The 22207-nt window shown below is 45.3% G+C and overlaps 1 protein-coding gene across 1 annotated transcript in view; it reads left to right on the forward strand.

Annotated features, from left to right (window-relative positions):
* The first annotated feature begins 1122 nt into the window (after positions 1-1122).
* Positions 1123-22207, forward strand: part of LOC120940492 (protein KHNYN-like) — a 57344-nt gene continuing 36259 nt past the window's right edge. The window contains exons 1-2 of the mRNA XM_040353406.1: positions 1123-1988; positions 8865-10396. Coding sequence (XP_040209340.1) covers positions 1746-1988; positions 8865-10396 — 1775 coding nt within the window. The 5' untranslated portion in view covers positions 1123-1745. The remainder of the gene's footprint in view (positions 1989-8864; positions 10397-22207) is intronic.

A 22207-nucleotide genomic window follows, 5' to 3' on the forward strand; every position in this document is an offset into this window, starting at 1 on the left:
TTTTTATAGCACTGATCGCTATAAAAATGCCAATGGTCCCAAAAATGTGTCCGATGTGACCACCATAAGGTCGCAGTACCGATAAAAATTGCAGATCGCCGCCATTACTAGTAAAAAAAAAATATTATTAAAAATGCCATAAAACTACCCCCTATATTGTAGACGCTATAACTTTTGCGCCGCAAACCAATCAATAAACGCTTATTATGATTTTTTTTACGAAAAATATGTAGAAGAATACGTATCGGCCTAAACTGAGGAAAATTCTTTTTTTTTTTTATATATTTTTGGGGGATATTTATTATAACAAAAAGTTAAAAATATTCATTTTTTTTTTAAATTGTCGCTTTATTTTTGTTTATAGCGCAAACAAAAAAAACAGCAGAGGTGATCAAATACCACCAAAAGAAATCTCTATTTGTGGGAAAAAAAGGACGTCAATTTTGTTTGGGAGCCACGTCGCACGACCGCGCAAATGTCAGTTTAAACGACGCAGTGCCAAATCGCAAAAAGTGGCCCGGTCATTGACCAGCAAAATGGTCTGGGGCTGAAGTGGTTAACAAAGAACGAAACCATACGATATGCTTGGATCACACACAAGGGTTATTTTCAATGGAGACATTCACACCGGCGCGCAAACATGCACTGCGTTCAGTTCCGTACCACAACACGAAAAATCTCCTCCTGGGGAAATATGTATACAAGGAAGTACAGTATGTCAGATTGCAGGAAAAAACTGTATTTACTGATCGTATTTACGTTTCGCACTAGAAAAAAACATAAGAGCAGTAACGTTTATTACGCTCATATAAATGGAACCTTTAGAAATATTAGTAGCAAGTTCTATCCTGTGCATTTAGAATCACATCCAGCCCTTATTTTAAAACCCTCTTCAGCGCTGGCTAGAACTATCTCCTGTGGAACATTTATATTTTCCTTCATGAGCCCTAAAATACAACAAAAATTCCTACACGTCATGAAGTAAAAAGCACAGAGCAACAGCAAGCAGTTTTGGTCCTAGCAAAGATGGCGTCACACTTGCTACAGAGACATAGGAGCAAACATGTATTTTGCCTCTATAAACACAAGATAAAATAATAATAAGAAGCCTTTCACTGCTCCTCCCCCTGTGTGAGCAAAATGTGGAATTTCCCGCAGTCTGACACACATACAGGAACTTCCCATCAGTCACCAGGAAGGGTGAGAGAGTGTCTATTTACAGATACAGTTTTTTTTTTTAAGATATCTTTAGTAAGAATAGGTTATTTCTAGTACTGAAGGCAGACATGCTGTAGCCACAGAATAGCAAGTCCTATTTGCAGCCTGTTAAAGGGGGAACAGACTAGGAGAGCAGCTTAGGCTTTAAAGGGCAGCCTTGTGACCCTGAGTATCATATGTGTCACATGTCGGTGAATGCAGCCTGCAGACGTGTTCAGGTATTGCTAAGGTGAGACAGACACAAACATACTCATGGGGCGGGGATAAAAACAAGGCCTGAACTCTTACAGAATGAGGAAGAAGATGAAAGAAGGCTCGCAATATTGTTTCACTTTAGAAAACGCAAGCAGGTGCAGCACGTCTCTAAATGTCATCTAGGTAGAAGGGGAAGTATGCGGAGACAGGTGAGCTGAGCGACGCTGCAAGCAAAAACAGCCTGGGCCCAAGAGCTAGCAATCCGCTACTGACATTTCAGAGGACGGTACCTCTATATCCTTTCATATTAGGGACTAGCTATTCGACCTAAAATGCTGATGGCAGTGGGCAAATATGAGGCTGTGCAAGATGATGAGAGCGTGGACGAGTTTGCCGTGCCGCAGGAATCGGAGAAAGCGCTGCGAAGGCAGCAAGCGTGCATTGAAAGACTGTTTGGAGTCACGGTGAACGTAATCGGAGTGCTGATGCAGGATCCCCTACCCCTGCAATCTACGGGACACCAGCAGATATGGGTTCAACTTGGAGGAGAAAGAAGGAGCATCATCAAAGCTAAGGTAAGGCTGCTGTGGAAAGATCTAGCTTAACATGTCATATGCACATAGGTGTGCGCAGCCTATTGCATTAGGGTGTGCACTCCAAAGCTCAAACACATGGTACCGATCACTTACTGTGCTCATTCACAAAGGGAAGGGGCTGGTAAATTATATATTTACCGGCCCCTTCCCCTACTCTTTTTAAAACTTCCTGTGTGTACCACCAGCAGCAGCCTTTGGGAGAGAAGAGGAATGAGCCAGGGCAGTAGGGGCAATCTGCGCTGCACAAGGTGATTAGGGTGTGCCCAGGCACACCTGGCACACCCTGTGCGCACGCCTATGCATAATATTAAAGTAATTGTAATGGAAAATTGTATTTAAAACAAAATAACAAACATGTGATACTTGCAAAACAAAGAGAGAGCAGCGCCATCTGAGTGCAGCAATGTGATGACATTTATTCTAAAGATGACAATGAAAAACTCACAGGATAAAAGGGTAACGGCGCATGTGGAGTTGTATGTTGTGGTTCATCCACTCCTGGGGGGGGGGACGAGCTGCAATCAGGGGAAGAGACAGTCACTGGTTCTGGCTGCGTTGGTGGCGCACAGCGCTTCCAGGGACTCAGATGAGCTCAGATGCAGTCGCTGACGTCACATCCGGATGGAAGGTGGAGTGGGGAGGTATGCGCATTCAGGGTCAGACTGCCTGATGAAGGAGCATGCATGCCCCGAACGCACGCACCTCCCCGCTCCACCTTCCAGCTCATCTGAGTGCCTGAAAGCGCTGGGAGCCACCAGCGCAGCCGGGAACCAGTGACTGTCTCTTCCTCTGATTGCAGCTCGTCCTCCCTGGAATTGGATAAACCACAACATACAACTCCACATGTGCTGTTACCTTTTTATCCTGTGAGTTTTTAATTGTCATCTTTGGAATAAATGTCATCACATTGCTGCACTTAGATGGCGCTGCTCTCTTTGTTTTGCAATCCCACAGATTTCCTTCCAGCTTGTATCCGAGCCTGCAGCTGTCCAAAGTCAGCACCCCCTGGGATTGCCACTTGCTCCTGATTTGTATGAACCTCAATCTTACGGATTTTTTTTGACAGAGCTTAATTGCCCACTCTCTTTCCACTCCACTGACAGTGCGCACATGAGTGTGTGTTATTGCTAACATGTCATGCATACCTGCTCTGTGCAGTGGTTTTGCACAGAGCGGACTCTATCCTCCTCTTCATGGGTCCCCCGCTAGCCCTCTGGGCCTCTCCCCCTTGCCAACTGCCCCATAGCAATTCGCTTGCTGTGGGGGCACTGGTGCGTGCTCACTCCCAAACCGTCTCTCTGCATCTATAAAACACAACGAGCATGGCTCAGCCCTGCCCCCCGTTCCTGCCTCATTGGCTGTGTTTGACAGCAGCAGGAGCCTATGGCTGCATCTCAGCCAATCAGGAGGGAGAGACCCGGGAAAGCCTTGGGTCTTGTGCACATTGGTGGAAAGAGACCAGGCTCAGGTAAGTATTAGGGGGCTGAAGGGAGAGCTGCACACTGAAGGTTTTTTACCTTCATGCATAGAATGCATGAAGGTAAAAAATCTTCATCCTTTACAACCACTAATAATACAATACAATAATACTCCATTCCAGCTAAAACATTTTTTCCCAGTTCTGAATAGAATGGGAGAAGTTATAACCCCTGTTGGGATTTTATTGATGTCTGTGTCTCCACTGGTGAGATTTCCTCTCACTTCCTGGGTGGTCACCCTGACAGGAAGTAAGCACAATTGTTTGGAATGTGGACATAAACAGCTATTTTTATTTTTTCCTCGCAGGGGAAAAGTTGAAACAATTGTTTTATTGCGGTCTATGGCCGCATTGTAAAGGTCCCCCATACAGTGGCGTCACTAGTGTTGGTGTCACCTGGTGCGGTAAAATATGGTGTCACACCCCACCCCCCCCCAATAACATTTTTCAAATATTCTTTACCCTACTGTTTGCTCTCTGTTCTCCTTTCTTCCCCTTTTCTCTCTCTCCCTATCCATCTTTCTTGTTCTTTCTATCCCTTCTTCTTTCTCTCCTTTTTTCTTTGTCCCCTCCCCCCACCTCTCTTTCTCCAGAATTCACATCTCAGGAGCCTATAGGCCAGGGGCGTACCTAGAGCATTTGGCACTCAGGGCGAATCCAATATCTGGCACCCCCCCACGTTAAAATGTAAAAACACCCCACTGTGCCCCCTGCATACCTCTGTATCCTTCAATATCTTTTTGTTACTACTGTGTACCCCTCTCCACAACTGCACCTCTGGACCACTTTACATTGCACAGCACCCTGCATCACTGGACCCCTTTACATTACACAGCCCCCTGCATCACTGGACCCCTTTACATTACACAGCCCCCTGCATCACTGAACCCCTTTAAAATTACACAGTACCCTGCATCACTGGACCCCTTTAAAATTACACAGCACCCTGTATCACTGGACCCCTTTACATCTCACAGCCCCCTTCACCTCTGGACCCTTTTACATTACACAGCACCCTGCACCTCTGGGCCCCTTTACATTACACAGCACCCTGCATCACTGGACCGCTTTACATTACACAGCACCCTGCACCTCTGGACCTCTTTACATTACACAGCCCCCTGCATCACTGGACCCCTTTAAAATTACACAGTACCCTGCATCACTGGACCCCTTTAAAATTACACAGCACCCTGCATCACTGGACCCCTTTACATCTCACAGCCCCCTTCAACTCTGGGCCCTTTTACATTACACAGCACCCTGCACCTCTGGGCCCCTTTACATTACACAGCACCCTGCACCTCTTTACATTACACAGCCCCTGCACCACTGGACCCCTTTACATCACATAGCCCCCTGCACCTCTGGACCCATTTACATTACACAGCACCCTGCACCTCTGGACCCCTTTACATTACACAGCACCCTGCATCACTGGACCCCTTTGCATTACACAGCACCCTGCATCACTGGACCCCTTTACATCTCAAAGCCCCCTTCACCTCTGGACCCTTTTACATTACACAGCACCCTGCACCTCTGGACCTCTTTACATTACACAGCCACCTGCACCACTGGACCCCTTTACATCACATAGCCCTCTGGACCTCTTTACATTACACAGCACCCTGCACCCCTGGACCTCTTTACATTACACAGCCCTCTGCATCACTGGACCCCTTTAAAATTACACAGTACCCTGCATCACTGGACCCCTTTAAAATTACACAGCACCCTGCATCACTGGACCCCTTTACATCTCACAGCCCTCTGGACCCTTTTACATTACACAGCACCCTGCACCTCTGGACCCCTTTACATTACACAGCACTCTGCACCTCTGGACCTCTTTACATTACACAGCCCCCTGCATCACTGGACCCCTTTACATTACACAGCACCCTGCATCACTGGACCCCTTTACATCTCATAGCACCCTGCATCTCTGGACCCTTTTACATTACACAGCACCCTGCATCTCTGAACCCTTTTACATTACACAGCACCCTGCATCGCTGCACCCCTTTTACATTACACAGCCGCCTGCACCTCTGCACCCCTTTACATCGCATAGCCCCCTGCACCTCTGGACCCTTTTATACTACACAGCCCTCTGCACCCCTTTACATTACACAGCACCCTGCATCACTGGACCCCTTTACATCTCATAGTCCCCTGCACCTCTGGACCCTTTTACATTACACAGCACCCTGCATCACTGCACCCCTTTTACATTACACAGCCACCTGCAGCTCTGGACCCCTGCATGTTACACAGACCCCCCTCAGTGCAGACACCCCCCCTTAGTGCAACCCCCCCTCAGTGTAAATCCCCCCTTCAGTGCAACCCCCCCCAGTGCAAACCCCCTCGGTGCAACCCCCCAGTGCAAACCCCCTCCCCCTTAGTACAACCCCCCCCAGTGCAAACCCCCCTTAGTGAAAACCCCCTCAGTGCAAACACCCCCCTTAGTACAACCCCCCCTCTCAGTGCAAACATCCCCCCCCCCCCTTTCCCATTCAGTACCTCAGATCATCGCAGGCAGCGCCACGGCACATGGACAGAAGGTCCCCTCGGCCCCTCCCCCTTTGTACACACAAACAGAGAGGAGGGGGCTGTGCCTGTGTGCCGACTGCCGAGCACCGCTAACAGCCCGTGGCTGTGAGAGGAGGGGATGGATGATGCTGCGGTGTCACCCCGCAACCCCCCTCCTCTTGTACCGTGGTGCTCGGCGTTCCGATTCCACGGCACTCATCGCTGCAGTCGCGGGGGGGAGCCGCCCCCCCCCCCCACATGTCAGCTAAAAAAATTATTATTATTTTTTTTATCGGGATGGTGTCACCCCTCTAGTGGGTGTCACCCGGGTGCGGACCGCACCCCCCTAGCAACGCCTCTGCCCCCATACATGGCTGCATTGTAAAGGTTCCCCCATACATTCTGTGTGGTTACAGGGATAAGAAGTGAGGTAAAATTCCCACAAGGAAGGAGACAGTAATAAAAACCTCACAGAGATTCTATGGGCATATTTATTAAACATTCTTTAGGACATTTGTCAGCGAATGATTAATAGTTCAGCTTCTAGGACAGGGATCCTCAAACTACGGCCCTCCAGCTGTTGCGGAACTACACATCCCATCAGGCATTGTAAAACTCTGACATTCACAGACATGAACTAGGCATGATGGTAATTGTAGTTCCTGAACAACTGGAGGGCCATAGTTTGAACACCCATGTTCTAGGTTTTTTGTCAAAGCCTAATTGAACATACTGAAGTTAGAAGCTGATTGGCTACAATGCAAAGCTACTCCAGATTTTGCACTCGCTAGTTTTAGTAAATCAACCCCACAGTTTGCCTTAACACTCTCAGAATTCTCACTCTTTTGCTCTAACAAAGCAGGGCTTTCAAGTGTGGGGAAAAATGCTCCAGGCCAGAGCACTGTCACATGGATCATGTTAGGCCTCTTTTATATGGGAGACAAATCTAACTTGGCATGTTGATTATCACATGCAGCACCGCCTGTGAAACCTGGTCATTGAAGTCAATTGGACTACAGTGCAGCCACAAGCCAAATACTTGGCTTGCAGTTGTGGTGCAATATTTCAATGCAAAATCCCACTTCAGAGAAGAGAAATAAAACAGCCCCCCCCCCCCCCCAAAAAAAAAACACAGGCATTCAGGAGGCAGCAGTATTACCTACTGAATGTCTGAAAACTGCCTCTGAAAAGCCATGCACAATGAATCGCTATTCAGAGAGATGGCAGGGAATCAGGGATGATTGTGTGAAAGAGGCCTCAGTGGCATCATCCACTCTGACACCACCTAACACGAGCTTACTCAGGGTGGATTCCTACAACAGGCAGCTATAGGTATGCAAGTATACTTGGCGCTGGGGAGGATTTGGGTTATCAGGAGAAACTGTCACAATGCCCTAAGACAGATGACCATGTCTATAAGGTTTCTATTGCAGCGAACTTCTGCTGTGGCTGCTATAGCAACCTGTACACAAAGGGCTCAAAGCGCATGCGCATTAAGGGCTCAGCTGCACCTGCGTAATAGAGATACAGCGATTCCAGCGCTTTGTGTACATGTTGCTATAGCAGTGGCTGCGGACATTCGCTGCACCTGTTATAGCAACTTCACGCAAATGGCTTTAGAAATATTCGCTGTTATTTCCTGGGGCTGAAATCTCCATAGAACCAAAGAAAAGCAATCCTCCTTTCGGTGGACAAAAATTCTCTTCACTCTGGATGAATGCACATGAATCTCGCATGTCTCCTCCTGTCTCCGCCCTCATCCATCCCACTCCAGCCCTGCAGCCCTCCTCCGCTGTCCTGTGAATTCCCTCAGCCCTCCTCCACTCTCCCTACCCCTCCTTCCCTGGCAGCAAACATTCAAGAGTGAAAAAAAAGATGACTGATGGGATACCTGACGATTATATCCCGGGAGTCAGCATGAAGGAAGGATACCATGTCGCTAGCCTAGATGAATTACAAGCAATTACATTTTTGCTTTCCAATGATAGCAAGGGCAGACGTTTTATTAGAAGAAAAGATAAAAAAAAAGAAGGTATAAGGTCAGTTTGTAGGGTTTTCTCTAGGGCAGAATCCCAAACCTTTGGTTAAGAAATGATGTCCCCCCATAGTTCCATGTGACATCACTGAAGGTGCCTTCCCACAGTTCCCTGTGACATCACTAGCTGTAAGTCCATGTTTGGTACCAGTCCAAATATGGACAGCATACCCTGCAACTCTAAAGCCATTGTAGGGCCATGATACCCTTTCACTTTCCTGTATTTGTATCCTTTACTGGTAGAGACTCATTGTGAAGGACATTGGATGCTGCTGAGTGTAAAGGATGAGTTAAAGCAGATATTGCTTAAAAATGCAAGGTTTGATTTACTGACAGTTCCCACGATCCCCGAACAAAAAAAATGCTGTCACCACAAGTCGCGTCCAAAAAAACACAAGCTGTAAACTTAAAAGACACTATCCTTGCCTTTCAAGCATCTTACTGTATTGCCTCGTACACACTGCCATGACAGCTTTTGGCCGGGAAAACCAACTGTGCGTATGCTCCATCACAGTTTTGCCAACAGGAAAACCGCTGGGAAAAATTAGAACATGTTCTCTTTTCGACTAGCCAGGTGGGTTGAATACCTTCTAACTCCCTTCATCCTGCACACAACTGTTCCTACTGCCTGCATGTACGTCCCATAGTGAGGTACAAGCTGGCGGGAGGAGCAGGTATTCACCTGGTAATGTGCAATCTGTAAGCTGTAAACAATGGTTTCTTGCATGAAAAGGTAACAAAAAAATAAAAGCTTTTAATGAGTATTGGTTTGAAAATATTATACAATAATCCTTTTCTGTTCCTTTAGGATTATATTAAAGGACTATGCACCCCAGAGTTAACTGAGGACTTTAACTACCCACGTGAGATGCACTGCATCTTTGTTGGGGCCGGGGGTCTCTTCCTTGACTGCCTAATTAGAGCTACTTCAGCGTGCGTCAACCCTCTAAGTCATGGACTGATTACAATCTCTGGCTTGGCTGAGGGAGTAGTAATGGCCCGAAGTCAAATTCATGCATTTTTAGATGTTTGTAACACCAAGCCCGAAGACCAAGAGACCTCTATTAAAAGGAATTTTAAGGCTCTGGTAGAAGAATATAATGACATACATGCACTGGATCTTCTTATTCTTCCAACTTCCACCAAGGAACAGTTACTAGCTCTCGTAGAGGAGGACAAAGAGAGTAGACAGAAACAACCCACAAGCCACCAGAGGGAATGTGATGCAATGAGAAAGCTTCCTCCCCATCCTGCAGCAATGGAATATCCAAATCAGAGACTTGACAACCCTGTAATATCACAGCCAGTACATATAACAAAGAATAGGCCTGTTAAAGGAGTTTTGCGTGAGAGGGCTTCTGAACCTCGTGAACCAGTTCAGAACAATATATGGGATCTGAAAAAACAGCCAGTACCACTTGGTGTACAGGAAAGGCCAGTGATGGGGTTCGATGAATGTGAGTCTTCGGGTTCTTATCAGAATGAAGGAACTGAACTGAATCAAAGGATGGAACCGCTAGTAAAAGACGATGAGGAATTCCAGCAAATATCTGGTCTACTGGATACTATTATGAGGTGGGATGATGGAGAACCAGGCTCTCATCACAATTTTTCTTTAGAGTTTAACATGCTTTTAGACTTTTTCAAGACAATGGGTTATCAGGAATCTATTGTGCTTAAGGTGTTGTCAGAAAATGGGATCCAGGAGCCTTCTCAGATTCTGGACAAAGTTAAACGGGAACAATCTAGTCATAAACCTAGTGACAGTAACCAAGTACAAAGGCCTTCTACTCTAAAAGGTATGTCACGTGTTCTTTCTATTAATGATGAGGACTACCTTTTAGAAGTGATGAAATCGGCTGCCAAACATTGTGGCTATTCACCCAGTGAAATTGTCGACATCGGAGATGGTTCTGTGGCTGGGTTACTAAGGAAACTCAATGAAAAAAATGATTCCGAAGAATTTATTTTTCAAAGTGGGCCTCAAAGAAAAGGACACGAGGAGAATGATTTACAAATTCCAGAAAACCTTGTTCTAGCAAGGCCTGAGATACACATTGTTAACCCAACTATGGGAATGGGTGATCTGCCGAGGAACAAACCAATGGTTAATAATCACCCAGTTGAGGATATATTTCATGGTGGCCTTGAGTCAGAGACAATGAGCATAGAACAATCCAAAGGTACAACTGGTAAGGAAGAATCCAATGTACCTATTGTGACTGGAGCGCAGCGATTTAATGAAGCAATGCAGACTCCTTTCCAGCTTAACCTAAGAAATGAAAAAGGAAATGACCAACTGAGACATGTCATTATAGATGGAAGTAATGTGGCCATGATGTAAGTAATGATTTCAATTCCAGTTCAATTCTATAAAATAAACATATATAATTGGGCTGATGTGTACTCATGGCACCACATCCCTTATTTCTATAGAGAGCCAAATGGTACAGTGTTTTGTATATGGGGTTTTATCTGTGCCTGGGAATCAAAAAGCAGCACTTTTTTTTTTTTTTATGTGCATAAATATATGGTACCTTATTCGACGATAAATACTGTGGATACTATACATGAAAAAGTTCATATGAATTATTAGGATTTCATCAGTTGTGGCAAACCTCCATCTAGATGGGTTTCAATTGCCATAATACCTCAATACACTACATCATTTACAACCTGTGAAAATTTTCCATATGCATGTTGTGGTAAACCTCCATTTAGATTAATTTTAATTGCCATAATATCTCCAAACACTACATCATTTACAACCTGTGAAAAATTTTCATATGCCTGTTTTTTCATGTGTAGCATTATCCCCAGAGGAGCTGCTTTTGTAATTTTTGATTCTCTGTTCTGCCCATTGACTCCAAGAACAGCCTCAGCCCCTCTGACACACTTGTTTGCATGAAGGTCACTCCAAGCACTTATAAGAACACAAGATACATTTAACTTGGCTGTGAGTTAGTACCATGAAATAGACACAAGACCGTTTAGTGGTAAATTAAAGGGGTTGTAAAGGAATTTTTTGTTTTCCCTAAATAGCTTCCTTTACCTTAGTGCAGTCCTCCTTCACTTCCATTTTGCTTTTAAATGTCCTTATTTCTTCTGAGAAATCCTCACTTCCTGTTCTTCTGTCTGTAACTCCACACAGTAATGCAAGGCTTTCTCCCTGGTGTGGAGAAAGCCTCTTGAGGGGGCGAGCAAGCAAGTCAGGACACTCTCTACTTTGCAGATAGAGAAAGGAGCTGTGTGTTAGTTGGCGTCCTGACACTCCTGCTTGCCCCCTCAAAAGGCTTTCTCCACACCAGGAAGAAAGCCTTGCATTACGGTGTGTAGTTACAGACAGAAGAAATAAGGACATTTAAAAGCAAAATTGAAGAATGAGGTAAGTGAAGGAGGACTGCACTAAGGTAAAGGAAGCTATTTAGGGGGAAAAAAATTCCTTTACAACTTCTTTAACTCAATGTATTGATATAGGTTAGAATAAATGGCGGCTTGAGCATAAATGAACACACAGAAGGTGGGTTAAAAGACAGTATAATCACTATGGCAAAGTAACTTAGAATAGAGTTCTGCACCACTAGACTGGGATTAACTCATGCGTCAGCAATAAACAGTGCATATAAGCCTTAACTCCAATGTAAATAATAGTGTTATAACTAGTTAAGAGTGCACTCTAGGAAAATGGCTAGGATATAATTGCAATGTCCCCTGAGAGGTACCTCTTAGCATAGGTAGTGGTCTCTGTGTAGCAGCTGCAAATGGGCAGTCTTTAATCCCAACTCTTCAGCTGGCTATCATTGGGGTCCCAGTTGTAAAGTTTGTGCACGCAAGAATAGTCCCGGTCCAGCCTGCGTGCAGCAATAAGGCTACTAGATTGCTGTATGGTCAGTTCCTAAGGGGCTCAGTCTCTCTAGCAGCAGATAGTAAATCTGCACAGCAAAAGCTTACCAGTCCCAATGATACTTCAGCTTACCATCCGGTCACACACAGCAATAAGTGCGCTCTCTGCTCTGTATCTAGGTGACACTTGCTGTCAGCACTTGAGATCCTGCTCAGACCACCATTATGCAATAAAATAGGCCACTCAGGCGAATACACCATACAAATAAAACCAGCGCTTATAAAGTCCTTAGCAGAATCTTGATACCTGTAAACTTGTTTCTTCTTCTAGCATAACTTCTCACCAGATTGCATGACCCTAAAATGTGGGTTAAAATAGAGCTGTGTTATCAAATAGGTTATGTTGTCTTCCTTTTTATTTAGTATCCTTCACATCTCCAAGTTGCTAACCCAAAAGCGAAAGAAAAACTAGAGGAGTATGCTCAAAGTCACCACATAATATTGTGTTCACCTATATATGAAAGTACATAACATACATCATCTGGTGCTCTATTCTTCCTCACATGCACATGCCAATGTACTCTTACCAAACTATGTTATCTTCCTATCATTTATCAATTAAACATTGGTCTTCCTCCACTTTCAATAACTTCCCAGTGTTCCAATCCTTGTTATGTATGTATCCAAAGCAAAACAATTTCTGATAGTGTAATACATTTACAACAAAGAAATATCAAATTTAGTTGTGCCCACATAAAACCATGCCTAAAAAAATAACCTTGTGCTTTCCCGTTCACATTTGTAAACCCTCATGCAAATTTACTCTTACCCAAAAACACTGGGGTAGATTCAGGTAGCAATTACGCCTGCGTATCCATAGATACGCAGCGTAATCGCTAAGTAGCGCTTGCGTATCGACTTTCTGTATTCAGAAAGCTTGATACGCCGACTGCAGCCTAAGATATGACTGGCATAAGGCTCTTATGCCGTCGTATCGTAGGCTGCATTCTTACGCTGGCCGCTAGGTGGCGTTCCCGTAGTGGTCAGCGTAGAGTATGCAAATTGCATACTCACGCCGATTCACAACCGTACCCGCGCCCGGCGTTCAAATTTTACGTCGTTTGCGTTCGTCGGTTTCTGCGTAAGGCTGCTCATGCTATTAGCAGGCGCAGCCAATGCTAAGTATACCCTTCGTTCCCGCGTCGCGATTTTTGAAAATTACGTCGTTTGCGTAAGTGAATCGTGAATGGCGCTGAACGTCATTTACGTTCACGTTAAAGCAAATGACGTCCTTGCGACGTCATTTACCGCAATGCACGTCGGGAAAGTTTCCCGACGGAGCATGCGCACTACGTTCGGCGCGGGAACGCGCCTAATTTAAATGATCCACGCCCCCTACGGCATCATTTAAATTACGCGCGCTTACGCCGGCCACTTTTACGGAACGCCCCCGCAAATTACGGAGCTACTGCTTCTTGAATGAAGCGTAGCGCAAGTAATTTACGGAGGCGTAGCGTAAAAACGGAACGCTGCGCCTCCGTAAGAGTGCGCAGCCCTACCTGAATCCACCCCACTGTTCACAAATAAAAGGCTAGATATCACCAAAACAAACTCCCTCCAGGTCAGATGTTTCCTCTGTTGGATACAAAGTATTCATATAAAAAAGATCATAGTGCAGTAAAATTACATAAAAATAAATGTATTACAACACCAAATACTCCCATTCCATCTTTTGGGTTACCAACTTAGGGCAGTGAAGAAGGATACTAAATAAATAAAAAAAGAAGACACTATAACCATTTTGGAAAGACGGCCTTATTTTTACTCACATTTTTAAGGGTCATGCAGTCTGGTGAGAGTTTAATTATGCAAAGAAAACAAGTTCACAGGCATCAAGATTCTGCTAAGGACTTTATAAGCACTGGTTTTAGTTGTACACCATTATGCTGGAGTGGTGGTGCACACTGGCCAGAGATGTGCATCCTCCACAGCCTGAGAAAATGCAGCTCCTTCCCCTTCTCCTGGAAATCTCCCTCTGGGAAATGCAGTTCGAAAACTCTAGATTACAGTAGTGATACCGTAGTTACTGGCGAATAATAGAAAGCTTCCAATTGCTGCTTGCGATCGGGAACTTTCCGATCATGTGACAGCCAATCACAGCCGTCACATGATCATAAAACTCGTCCCACCTCCCGGCATCCTAAACCCCTCAAAGGGCCAGGAGGTACCAGCTCCAAGGGGTTAAAAAGCCATCTAGATATGGAAGCTTACCACAGTTGATGAAATCTAAATAGTTCATATGAACTTTCTAATGTTTTAATATATATTTGTACAATAAAGTACCTTGAAATCGTGTTGCTTTTTGATGCCCAGGCACCAATAAAAATCCTATATACAAATACCATTTGGTAGAATGGTTCAATTCTGTGCTATTCTTTGTTCACCACAGCACTTATCATCTTACAAATAGTTTTCTTGGTGTTTATATTATCCAAACAATTTAAACTTGTATGACATTTTTATGGTATCATATGATGAAGGTTATCTAAAGTTTCCAGAAAATAAACTGCACTAAGATATATCTTAGGCCGCGTACACACGATCGATCAAAACCGATGAAAACGGACTGAAGGACCTTTTCATTGGTCCAAACTGATCGTGTAGTAGGCCCCATCGGTCAGTTAACCTTCGGTCCAAAAAATTAGAACTTGCTTTAAAATTGAACCGATGGACTGGTAACCGATAGGTCAAAACCGATCGTTAGTATGGAAAACCATTGGTTAAAAACCTGCGCATGCTCAGAATCAAGTCGACGCATGATTGGAAGCATTGAACTTAGTTTTTTTTCAGCACGTCGTTGTGTTTTACCTCACCGCGTTCTGACACGATTGTTTTTTTAATCAGTCAGCTTCATTGGTTAACTGATGACAACGGTCCTTCGGACCGTTCTCAGCGGATGGACTGATCGTGTGTACGCGGCCTAACAAGTACTGTGTGATGAAAAAATTGCACCAACATGCATTGTTTCTGCTGCCCTTAGCAGAAGTGAACATTGATGGCTCTAGATAAACCAATGAGGAACTGATATTAATAAAGTCCAAAGTATCAAGTTTCAGTGCTTATAATGTGATTGTATGCCAGACGCATAGGTCCTAACACTATATTGCAGAATATTAAAGCACAGTTGTATAAATAAATGCACCCAGATCATCCATACTAAAGCATTGAAATATTCAACACACTTTCCAGCAATCCCTCACTCATCTCTGTATCTGTAAGCATTGTGGATATAGTTAATTTCAGAACAGTTCACAACACAGGCTCCATTCATACTTTTGCATAGCGGGACAAGCAATCCTGATCGCGATTTAGTTGATCAATTTGCACACGATTCTCATATAGGGCCAGCCTATTCACTTTAATGGGCTGCACCATGCACCGTTGTCGCCCGAAAAGAAGCTCCTGCTCCTTTTCGGGCGACAAGCTCCACGCACATTTGAAAGGCGCAATTGCTGCACAACATTCATGGCATATTCGCATTTGGGGTGCCATTAAGCAACAATGGCACCCAAATGCGTGCAACAATCACACGCGATTTGGAATTGCGGGCAGAATTGGCATGATACTTTTGCATAGCGGGACAAGCAATCCTGATCGCGATTTAGTTGATCAATTTGCACACGATTCTCATATAGGGCCAGCCTATTCACTTTAATGGGCTGCACCATGCACCGTTGTCGCCCGAAAAGAAGCTCCTGCTCCTTTTCGGGCGACAAGCTCCACGCACATTTGAAAGGCGCAATTGCTGCACAACATTCATGGCATATTCGCATTTGGGGTGCCATTAAGCAACAATGGCACCCAAATGCGTGCAACAATCACACGCGATTTGGAATTGCGGGCAGAATTGGCATGATTCTTCCCGCAATTCCAAATCGCAAAGTGTGAATAAAGCCTACTGTCTCATGCATACGGACATTTGCAGGCATTTGTGAATGCGAAACTTCTGCATTTGGGAAAATACATTGTGTGCAGGTAAATGCTGATGCACAGAAGCATTGGCATTTACATTAGTACAGAGTTATACAGTCATTTGCTTCTATGGCCGGCTATATGCCCCACTTGCACCTTCCCAGGTGTGGGAAAATGCACGTCACATATCCCAGGAGGCATAACCCTTCATTTAGAATGAACCAGGTAGAGCCTCTTGATGATGTCGCAATCAACATGGTGGTGTGGAAGTAAGAGGGGACAGAATACAAGAGGATCTCAATGGGACAATGCTGGATCCCTTGGGTGGGTGGGTGAGTATAGGGAATGTGCACAACAGACCACCGGGTAAGCAGGGAAAAAAGAAGATTCACTTTAAAGTGTATGTCAAGCCAAAAACTTTTTTAGTGCTACACTGTTAAATATTGTGCTTTCATAATGGTAACTATTGGTCATTTCATTGACTGCTGTCTGAAAATCTGAGCCGTATTATATTGTTGATGAATGCTTCCGGTCACTTTAGTAAAATCGGATTGTTAGGGCCAGCATCACTTTGCACCATTGATCAAAAATTACACCCAGAAATCTTCATATAATAAACATTTGAAACTACATTGTTTGAGCCATTATCAATCAAGCATAGTAACTCGGAGCCATTGTCCTTGGTAATGGGATTGTTTACATCTGAGTGCTGAATTTGCTTCACCAGCAGTTTGTATGCAGGGATAAAGCATTCTTGGAGGATACCTATCACTGCATTCTTTGTCAATCATACCTAAACTGCTGCATGCATGTTCCCACAAGTCAGGGGACACAACAGGCGGAGTTCAGTAAAGCCAAAGCTCCCAACTGTCCCTCTTTCCTCCTCATTTTTCTCTCATTTTGGTCTGATATATGTAATTGTAAATAAAATGCACTATTTATCTATCAAAAAGTGTTTTACAGTGCTAAACCTTTCATTCAATTTCTAAATTGCTGCATTTGTAAATTCCAAAAGCCAGTATAGAGGAATAGTAGTGGTGAAATAAAAGCACTTGTGGGTTTATCGATAACCCTACTTTTAAGGGGGGCATGGCGGGGTGTGTCCTATGCCTACATACTTTTGCTAAAAGGTGTCCCTTATTCCCATCTCATAAAGTTAGGAGGTATGGCAAAGCATAACATGTGGTCTCTTTAAAACAACTTACCTCTAACTCGGGAAAGCTTTGCGACTATTTGGTTATGGTTTCCACAGAATGAGGTTGCGACAGATTAAAAAAAACTATCGCCAGTTTCTTAGATTAAGAACATTTTGTGCTGACAAGTTGTCATGAAAGTGACAGCTTCCCGCACAGGGCTCGTGGGTTGCTAGGATCACAGCTGCCACTGGTGTTATAGCAACCAGTGACTCATTCCTGGCCCCCAGGGTTGCTAGGATAACGTCAGCCGCTGGTGTCCTAGCAACCAGTGACTTTTCTTCAGCAATGGTCATTTTTGGATAACAGGAGTCTCTCGACCAACTGAATAAGCCAGGGGTGAGTCATTAGTTGTTATGTTACATTGACAGTGGATGAAGCCTGATGGGGGAATTTTGAATGACCAGCTCCCCATCAGGATCCCCTTGTCTTGTTATTGATGACAGTGGGTGAATTCCATAGCTGCTATTCCGTTTAATAGTGGCTATGGAATCTGTCCACTGTCTTCTACTGTCAATCACAAGGGAGGCTGACTTAATGGGGAAGTAGTCTGAGTTACCTATCATCAGGCGCTGCTCACCTCCAAACAAAACCTCTGTGATTTTTATCAGACTCGGCGTCAGTGAGCTGTACTGAGGACAGGTGTTCGGTATTGTGACGGTATTAGAATGATATCCCCCGTCAGTCTTCCCTTCTTCCCATAAAGAAAATCACCCAATATTCCACAAGGGGGAATATTCCTGGAATCACCCCATAAGCCACACATGAGTCAGAGCTTACTGCTGGAACAAGACCGCTTTAATGGTACAACACAGAGCTTATATGTAATTTACAAACTGTTACAATGACAAATCTCCGCCCCCTCACACAGTGGGGGCTCTCATACAGATGATAAGCAGACATTTCGGAGCCGACCTTGAAAACACATTTTCTTTAGATAATGACATCAGTGACGTTAATTACTAGTTGCACAGAATACATTATCTAGACAGCTTGGACCCACAATGAAGCAATCAGAATGATTAACATGAGCCACTTCTAATCACAGTAAACAGTAACCACAGGGCTTCTTCACACACACAATAGATCAATTAACCCTTTGAAATAGGGAGCTGGCTGAGGAAGAGTCATTAACATATCAATAGTCTGTTAGAGGAATGAGTCCCACCTGAAACCACCTTCCCTCTAACACACACAGACAGCAGTAAACTAGCAGGGAGGATTAAACTGAAGCATATAGGCAAAAAGTCCTTCACAATGGCCCCCCTTTTTCTCCCTGCTCCGGCAACCCGGTTGGACCTTCCCTGGTCCAGTAGGGTTGACGGGTTCAGAGCTTTTAGTCCGAGGATAAACTACGTTTGGCATGACTGACCTCCCTTGGCAACTGCTTCCGACTCAGGTATGCCACCGGGTCGTCAGATCACACGCCGGTCAGTCCCCAAGTCTTTGTGTGATCTGCAGAGTCACCAGAAGTCAGTGTGAAGATGGCGAATGGGTCTGTGCGCCGCCGTCTAGGTGTCCCGCTATGGGAGGGGGCAGGTTATGGCTCTGAAGTGACAATCACAGGAGATTCATAAACAGAAAAAGTTATATTTGTTGAAATGCTGTAGCACTGGTGCTCAGAGTCCGGGGGGGGGATTGGATCAGTGCCCCATAGGGTCAGCCACCCCCTGCTCCCTCTGCAGCCGCCGGTTCTCCTCTTTGAGCTTCTCCAGCTCCATCTCCAGTTCATGGAGCCTGGGGGGGTCGGCCTGCTGTGACCTCAGGCGGTTGTTCTCCTCCTCCATGCGGCTTATGCACTCCTCCAGCTCCATGTACTCACGGATCAGCTCCTGTTTGCTCATGTCCTGCAGGCTCTCCACGTGGTCCTTCATCATCAGGAACTGGGTGGTGGTGTAAGGGGCCACCGGTGGGCCCTTTGGCGAACATCTCGGCCCGCATCAGAGACGCCCGCTGCGACTCCCTCTCCTCCAGTCGCTTCTTCTCCTCCCAGGTCAGCTTGTTATACGGCTTCCAGGACCTCTTCTTCTTGGAGGGTGGCCGGCGGTGCCTCTTTCTGCCCAGCTCCCTCCAGGGTCCCTCCGGCTCATGGCTGTCGCCCATGACCAGCTGACAATGGTGTTCCCTGTTGTCTGTAATAACAGATTGTACCATGAGGGCTTCGTAAGGGGTGCCCAATGGTTCTTCCGGACCCAGCTCCTGGGGATCCCAAGCCGAGTCTACACAATGGGCTGCTGCTGGTGGGTACCCAGGTTGAGACCAATTTGACCTGTTGTTGTCATATACGGGGCCATTCTGCTTGAAGTGACCCAGCTGTTTGCACCGGAAGCAGCGTTGTTCGTTGTCCTCCTGGCGTGGATAGCGAGGGCTAGATGTCATCGGTCTGTTAGGAGGTTGGTATCTAGCGGCTGGTGGGTGTGAGGGCACCGTTGGTCATGGAGGCTGTACCCGTGGTGTGACCTGGTTTGTCTTGCGAGTATCTGCATATTCATCCGCCAATTTTGCGGCCTCTGGTAGAGTCATGGGCCTGCGATCTCTCACCCAGTCTTTGACGTCCGTCTAGATGTGATTGTAAAATTGCTCCAGGAGCATTAGTTGCAAAGTGTCCTCTGCGGTGGTGGCCTGGCTGCTGTTAACCCAGTTAGAGGTCGACAGGGATAACTGGCATGCCCATTCCGCGTAAGAGTCTTCCGTGGTTTTGCGTGAGTCCCTGAACTTCTGTCGGTGGGACTCTGGGGTTACTGCATAACGAGCCAGGAGCACTTCTTTAACCCGGGCGTAGCTATGGATATCCTGATCTGGCACGGTCCGGAAAGCATCAGAAGCTTTGCCTGACAGTTTGCCTGACAATATTGCAACCCACTCTCCTCTAGCTATTCGGTGCAGGTTACATTGTCGCTCAAAATCTGCCAGGTAGTTATCAATCTCACAGTCCTTTTCATCAAAAGCTTTAAAAGCGCTAAACGGAATCTTCCTTGCGTCTGCTGTGCTGTACTCACTGTTCGGAGAAGGTGCGGCTGCTTGTTGGACTGCTGCCAGTTTTAACTGTAGCTCTGCGTTTACTAACAGGTCCATCACTTTCAGCACCACATCCGCCGTTGGGTTCGGACCGAACCATGCTAGCTTCTCTCTCATTAGCTTGTTGGCTGGTGATTCCTCTTCCTGAATCACTGGTGTCTCCATCTCTTGTACTGCTGGCGTTGCTGCAACCAAGTTCTCCTGGTCTCGCTCCATTAATTCCGCTATGATGACCCGCTTGGGTTTGTTGCTAGCAATCCTTCCACGAACTTCCAGTAGTTCTTCCAGTGTCTGCTTGGAATCCGGGTGTAAAGGAGAGTAGAAGGGAAAATCCCGCTGCTGCCAACCAATTGTGACGGTATTAGAATGATATTCCCGTCAGTCTTCCCTTCTTCCCATAAAGAAAATCACCCAATATTCCACAAGGGGGAATTTTCCTGGAATCACCCCATTATCCACACATGAGTCAGAGCTTACTGCTGGAACAAGACAGCTTTAATGGTACAACACAGAGCTTATATGTAATTTACAAACTGTTACAATGACAAATCTCCACCCCCTCACACATTGGGGGCTCTCATACAGATGATAAGCAGACATTTCGGAGCCGACCTTGAAAACACATTTTCTTTAGATAATGACATCAGTGACGTTAATCACTAGTTGTACAGAATACATTATCTAGACAGCTTGGACCCACAATGAAGCAATCAGAATGATTAGCATGAGCCACTTCTAATCACGGTAAACAGTAACCACAGGGCTTCTTCACACACACAATAGATCAATTAACCCTTTGAAATAGGGAGCTGGCTGAGGAAGGGTCATTAACATATCAATAGTCTGTTAGAGTCCCACCTGAAACCACCTTCCCTCTAACACACACAGACAGCAGTAAACTAGCAGGGAGGATTAAACTGAAGCATATAGGCAAAAAGTCCTTCACAGGTATCAACACTCTGGCCTCTGTGTCGCGCACATCCTGTCATAAATGAATGTATTTGTTCCGGACAGGTACATGAATCTGTCAACATTTGTGGTGTGGAGGTGTAAGGATTTCTGAAAAATGTATGAATCCAACCAACCATCAGAGAGCACTGCACATAACTGCATAGATTTCACAATGAATAAAATGTTCCAATACTTCATGGTTACCATGTAGTGCACCTTTGCATTTAACCACTTAAGACCCGGACTAAAATGCAGGTAAAGGACCAGGCCCCTTTTTGCGTTTCGGCACTGCGTCGCTTTAACTGACAATTGCGCGGTCGTGCAACGTGGCTCCCAAACAAAATTGGCATCCTTTTTTCCCATCAATAGAGCTTTCTTTTGGTGGTATTTGATCACCTCTGTGGTTTTTATTTTTTGTGCTATAAACAAAAATAGAGCAACAATTATAGCAAAAAATATAGCAAAAATCAATATTTTTTGCTATAATAAATATCCCCCAAAAATATATAAAAAAACGTTTTTTTCCCCTCAGTTTAGGCCGATACGTATTCTTCTTCTACCTATTTTTGGTAAAAAAGAAAGCACAATAAGCGTTTATCGATTGGTTTGCGCAAAATTTATAGCGTTTACAAAGTAGGGGATAGTTTTATTGCATTTTTTTTTACTACTAATGGCAGCGATCAGCAATTTTTTTTTCATGACTGCGACATTATGGCGGACACATCGGGCAATTTAGACACATTTTTCGGACCATTGTCATTTTCACAGCAAAAAAATCTGTAAAAATGCATTGTTTACTGTGAAAATGACAATTGCAGTTTGGGAGTTAACCACTAGGGGGCGCTGAAGGGGTCAAGTGTGACCTCATATGTGTTTCTAACTGTAGGGGGCGGGGCTAGACGTGTGACGTCATTGATCATCTTTCCCTATATCAGGGAACAGACGATCAATGACAGCGCCACTGTGAAGAACGGGGAAGGTGTGTTTACACACACCTCTCCCCGTTCTTCAGCTCCAGGGACCGATCGCGGGACTCCGGCGGCGATCGGGTTCGCGGGTGCCGCGGTCACGGAGCTTCGGACCGGGTCACAGGCCCGCGACCCGGCATTAAACAATCACGTACAGGTGCCCAGCCGTGCCATTCTGCCGAAGTATATCGGCGTTAGGCGGTCCT

The sequence above is a fragment of the Rana temporaria genome, chromosome 1 (assembly GCF_905171775.1).
Source record: "Rana temporaria chromosome 1, aRanTem1.1, whole genome shotgun sequence".
Lineage (NCBI taxonomy): Eukaryota > Metazoa > Chordata > Amphibia > Anura > Ranidae > Rana > Rana temporaria.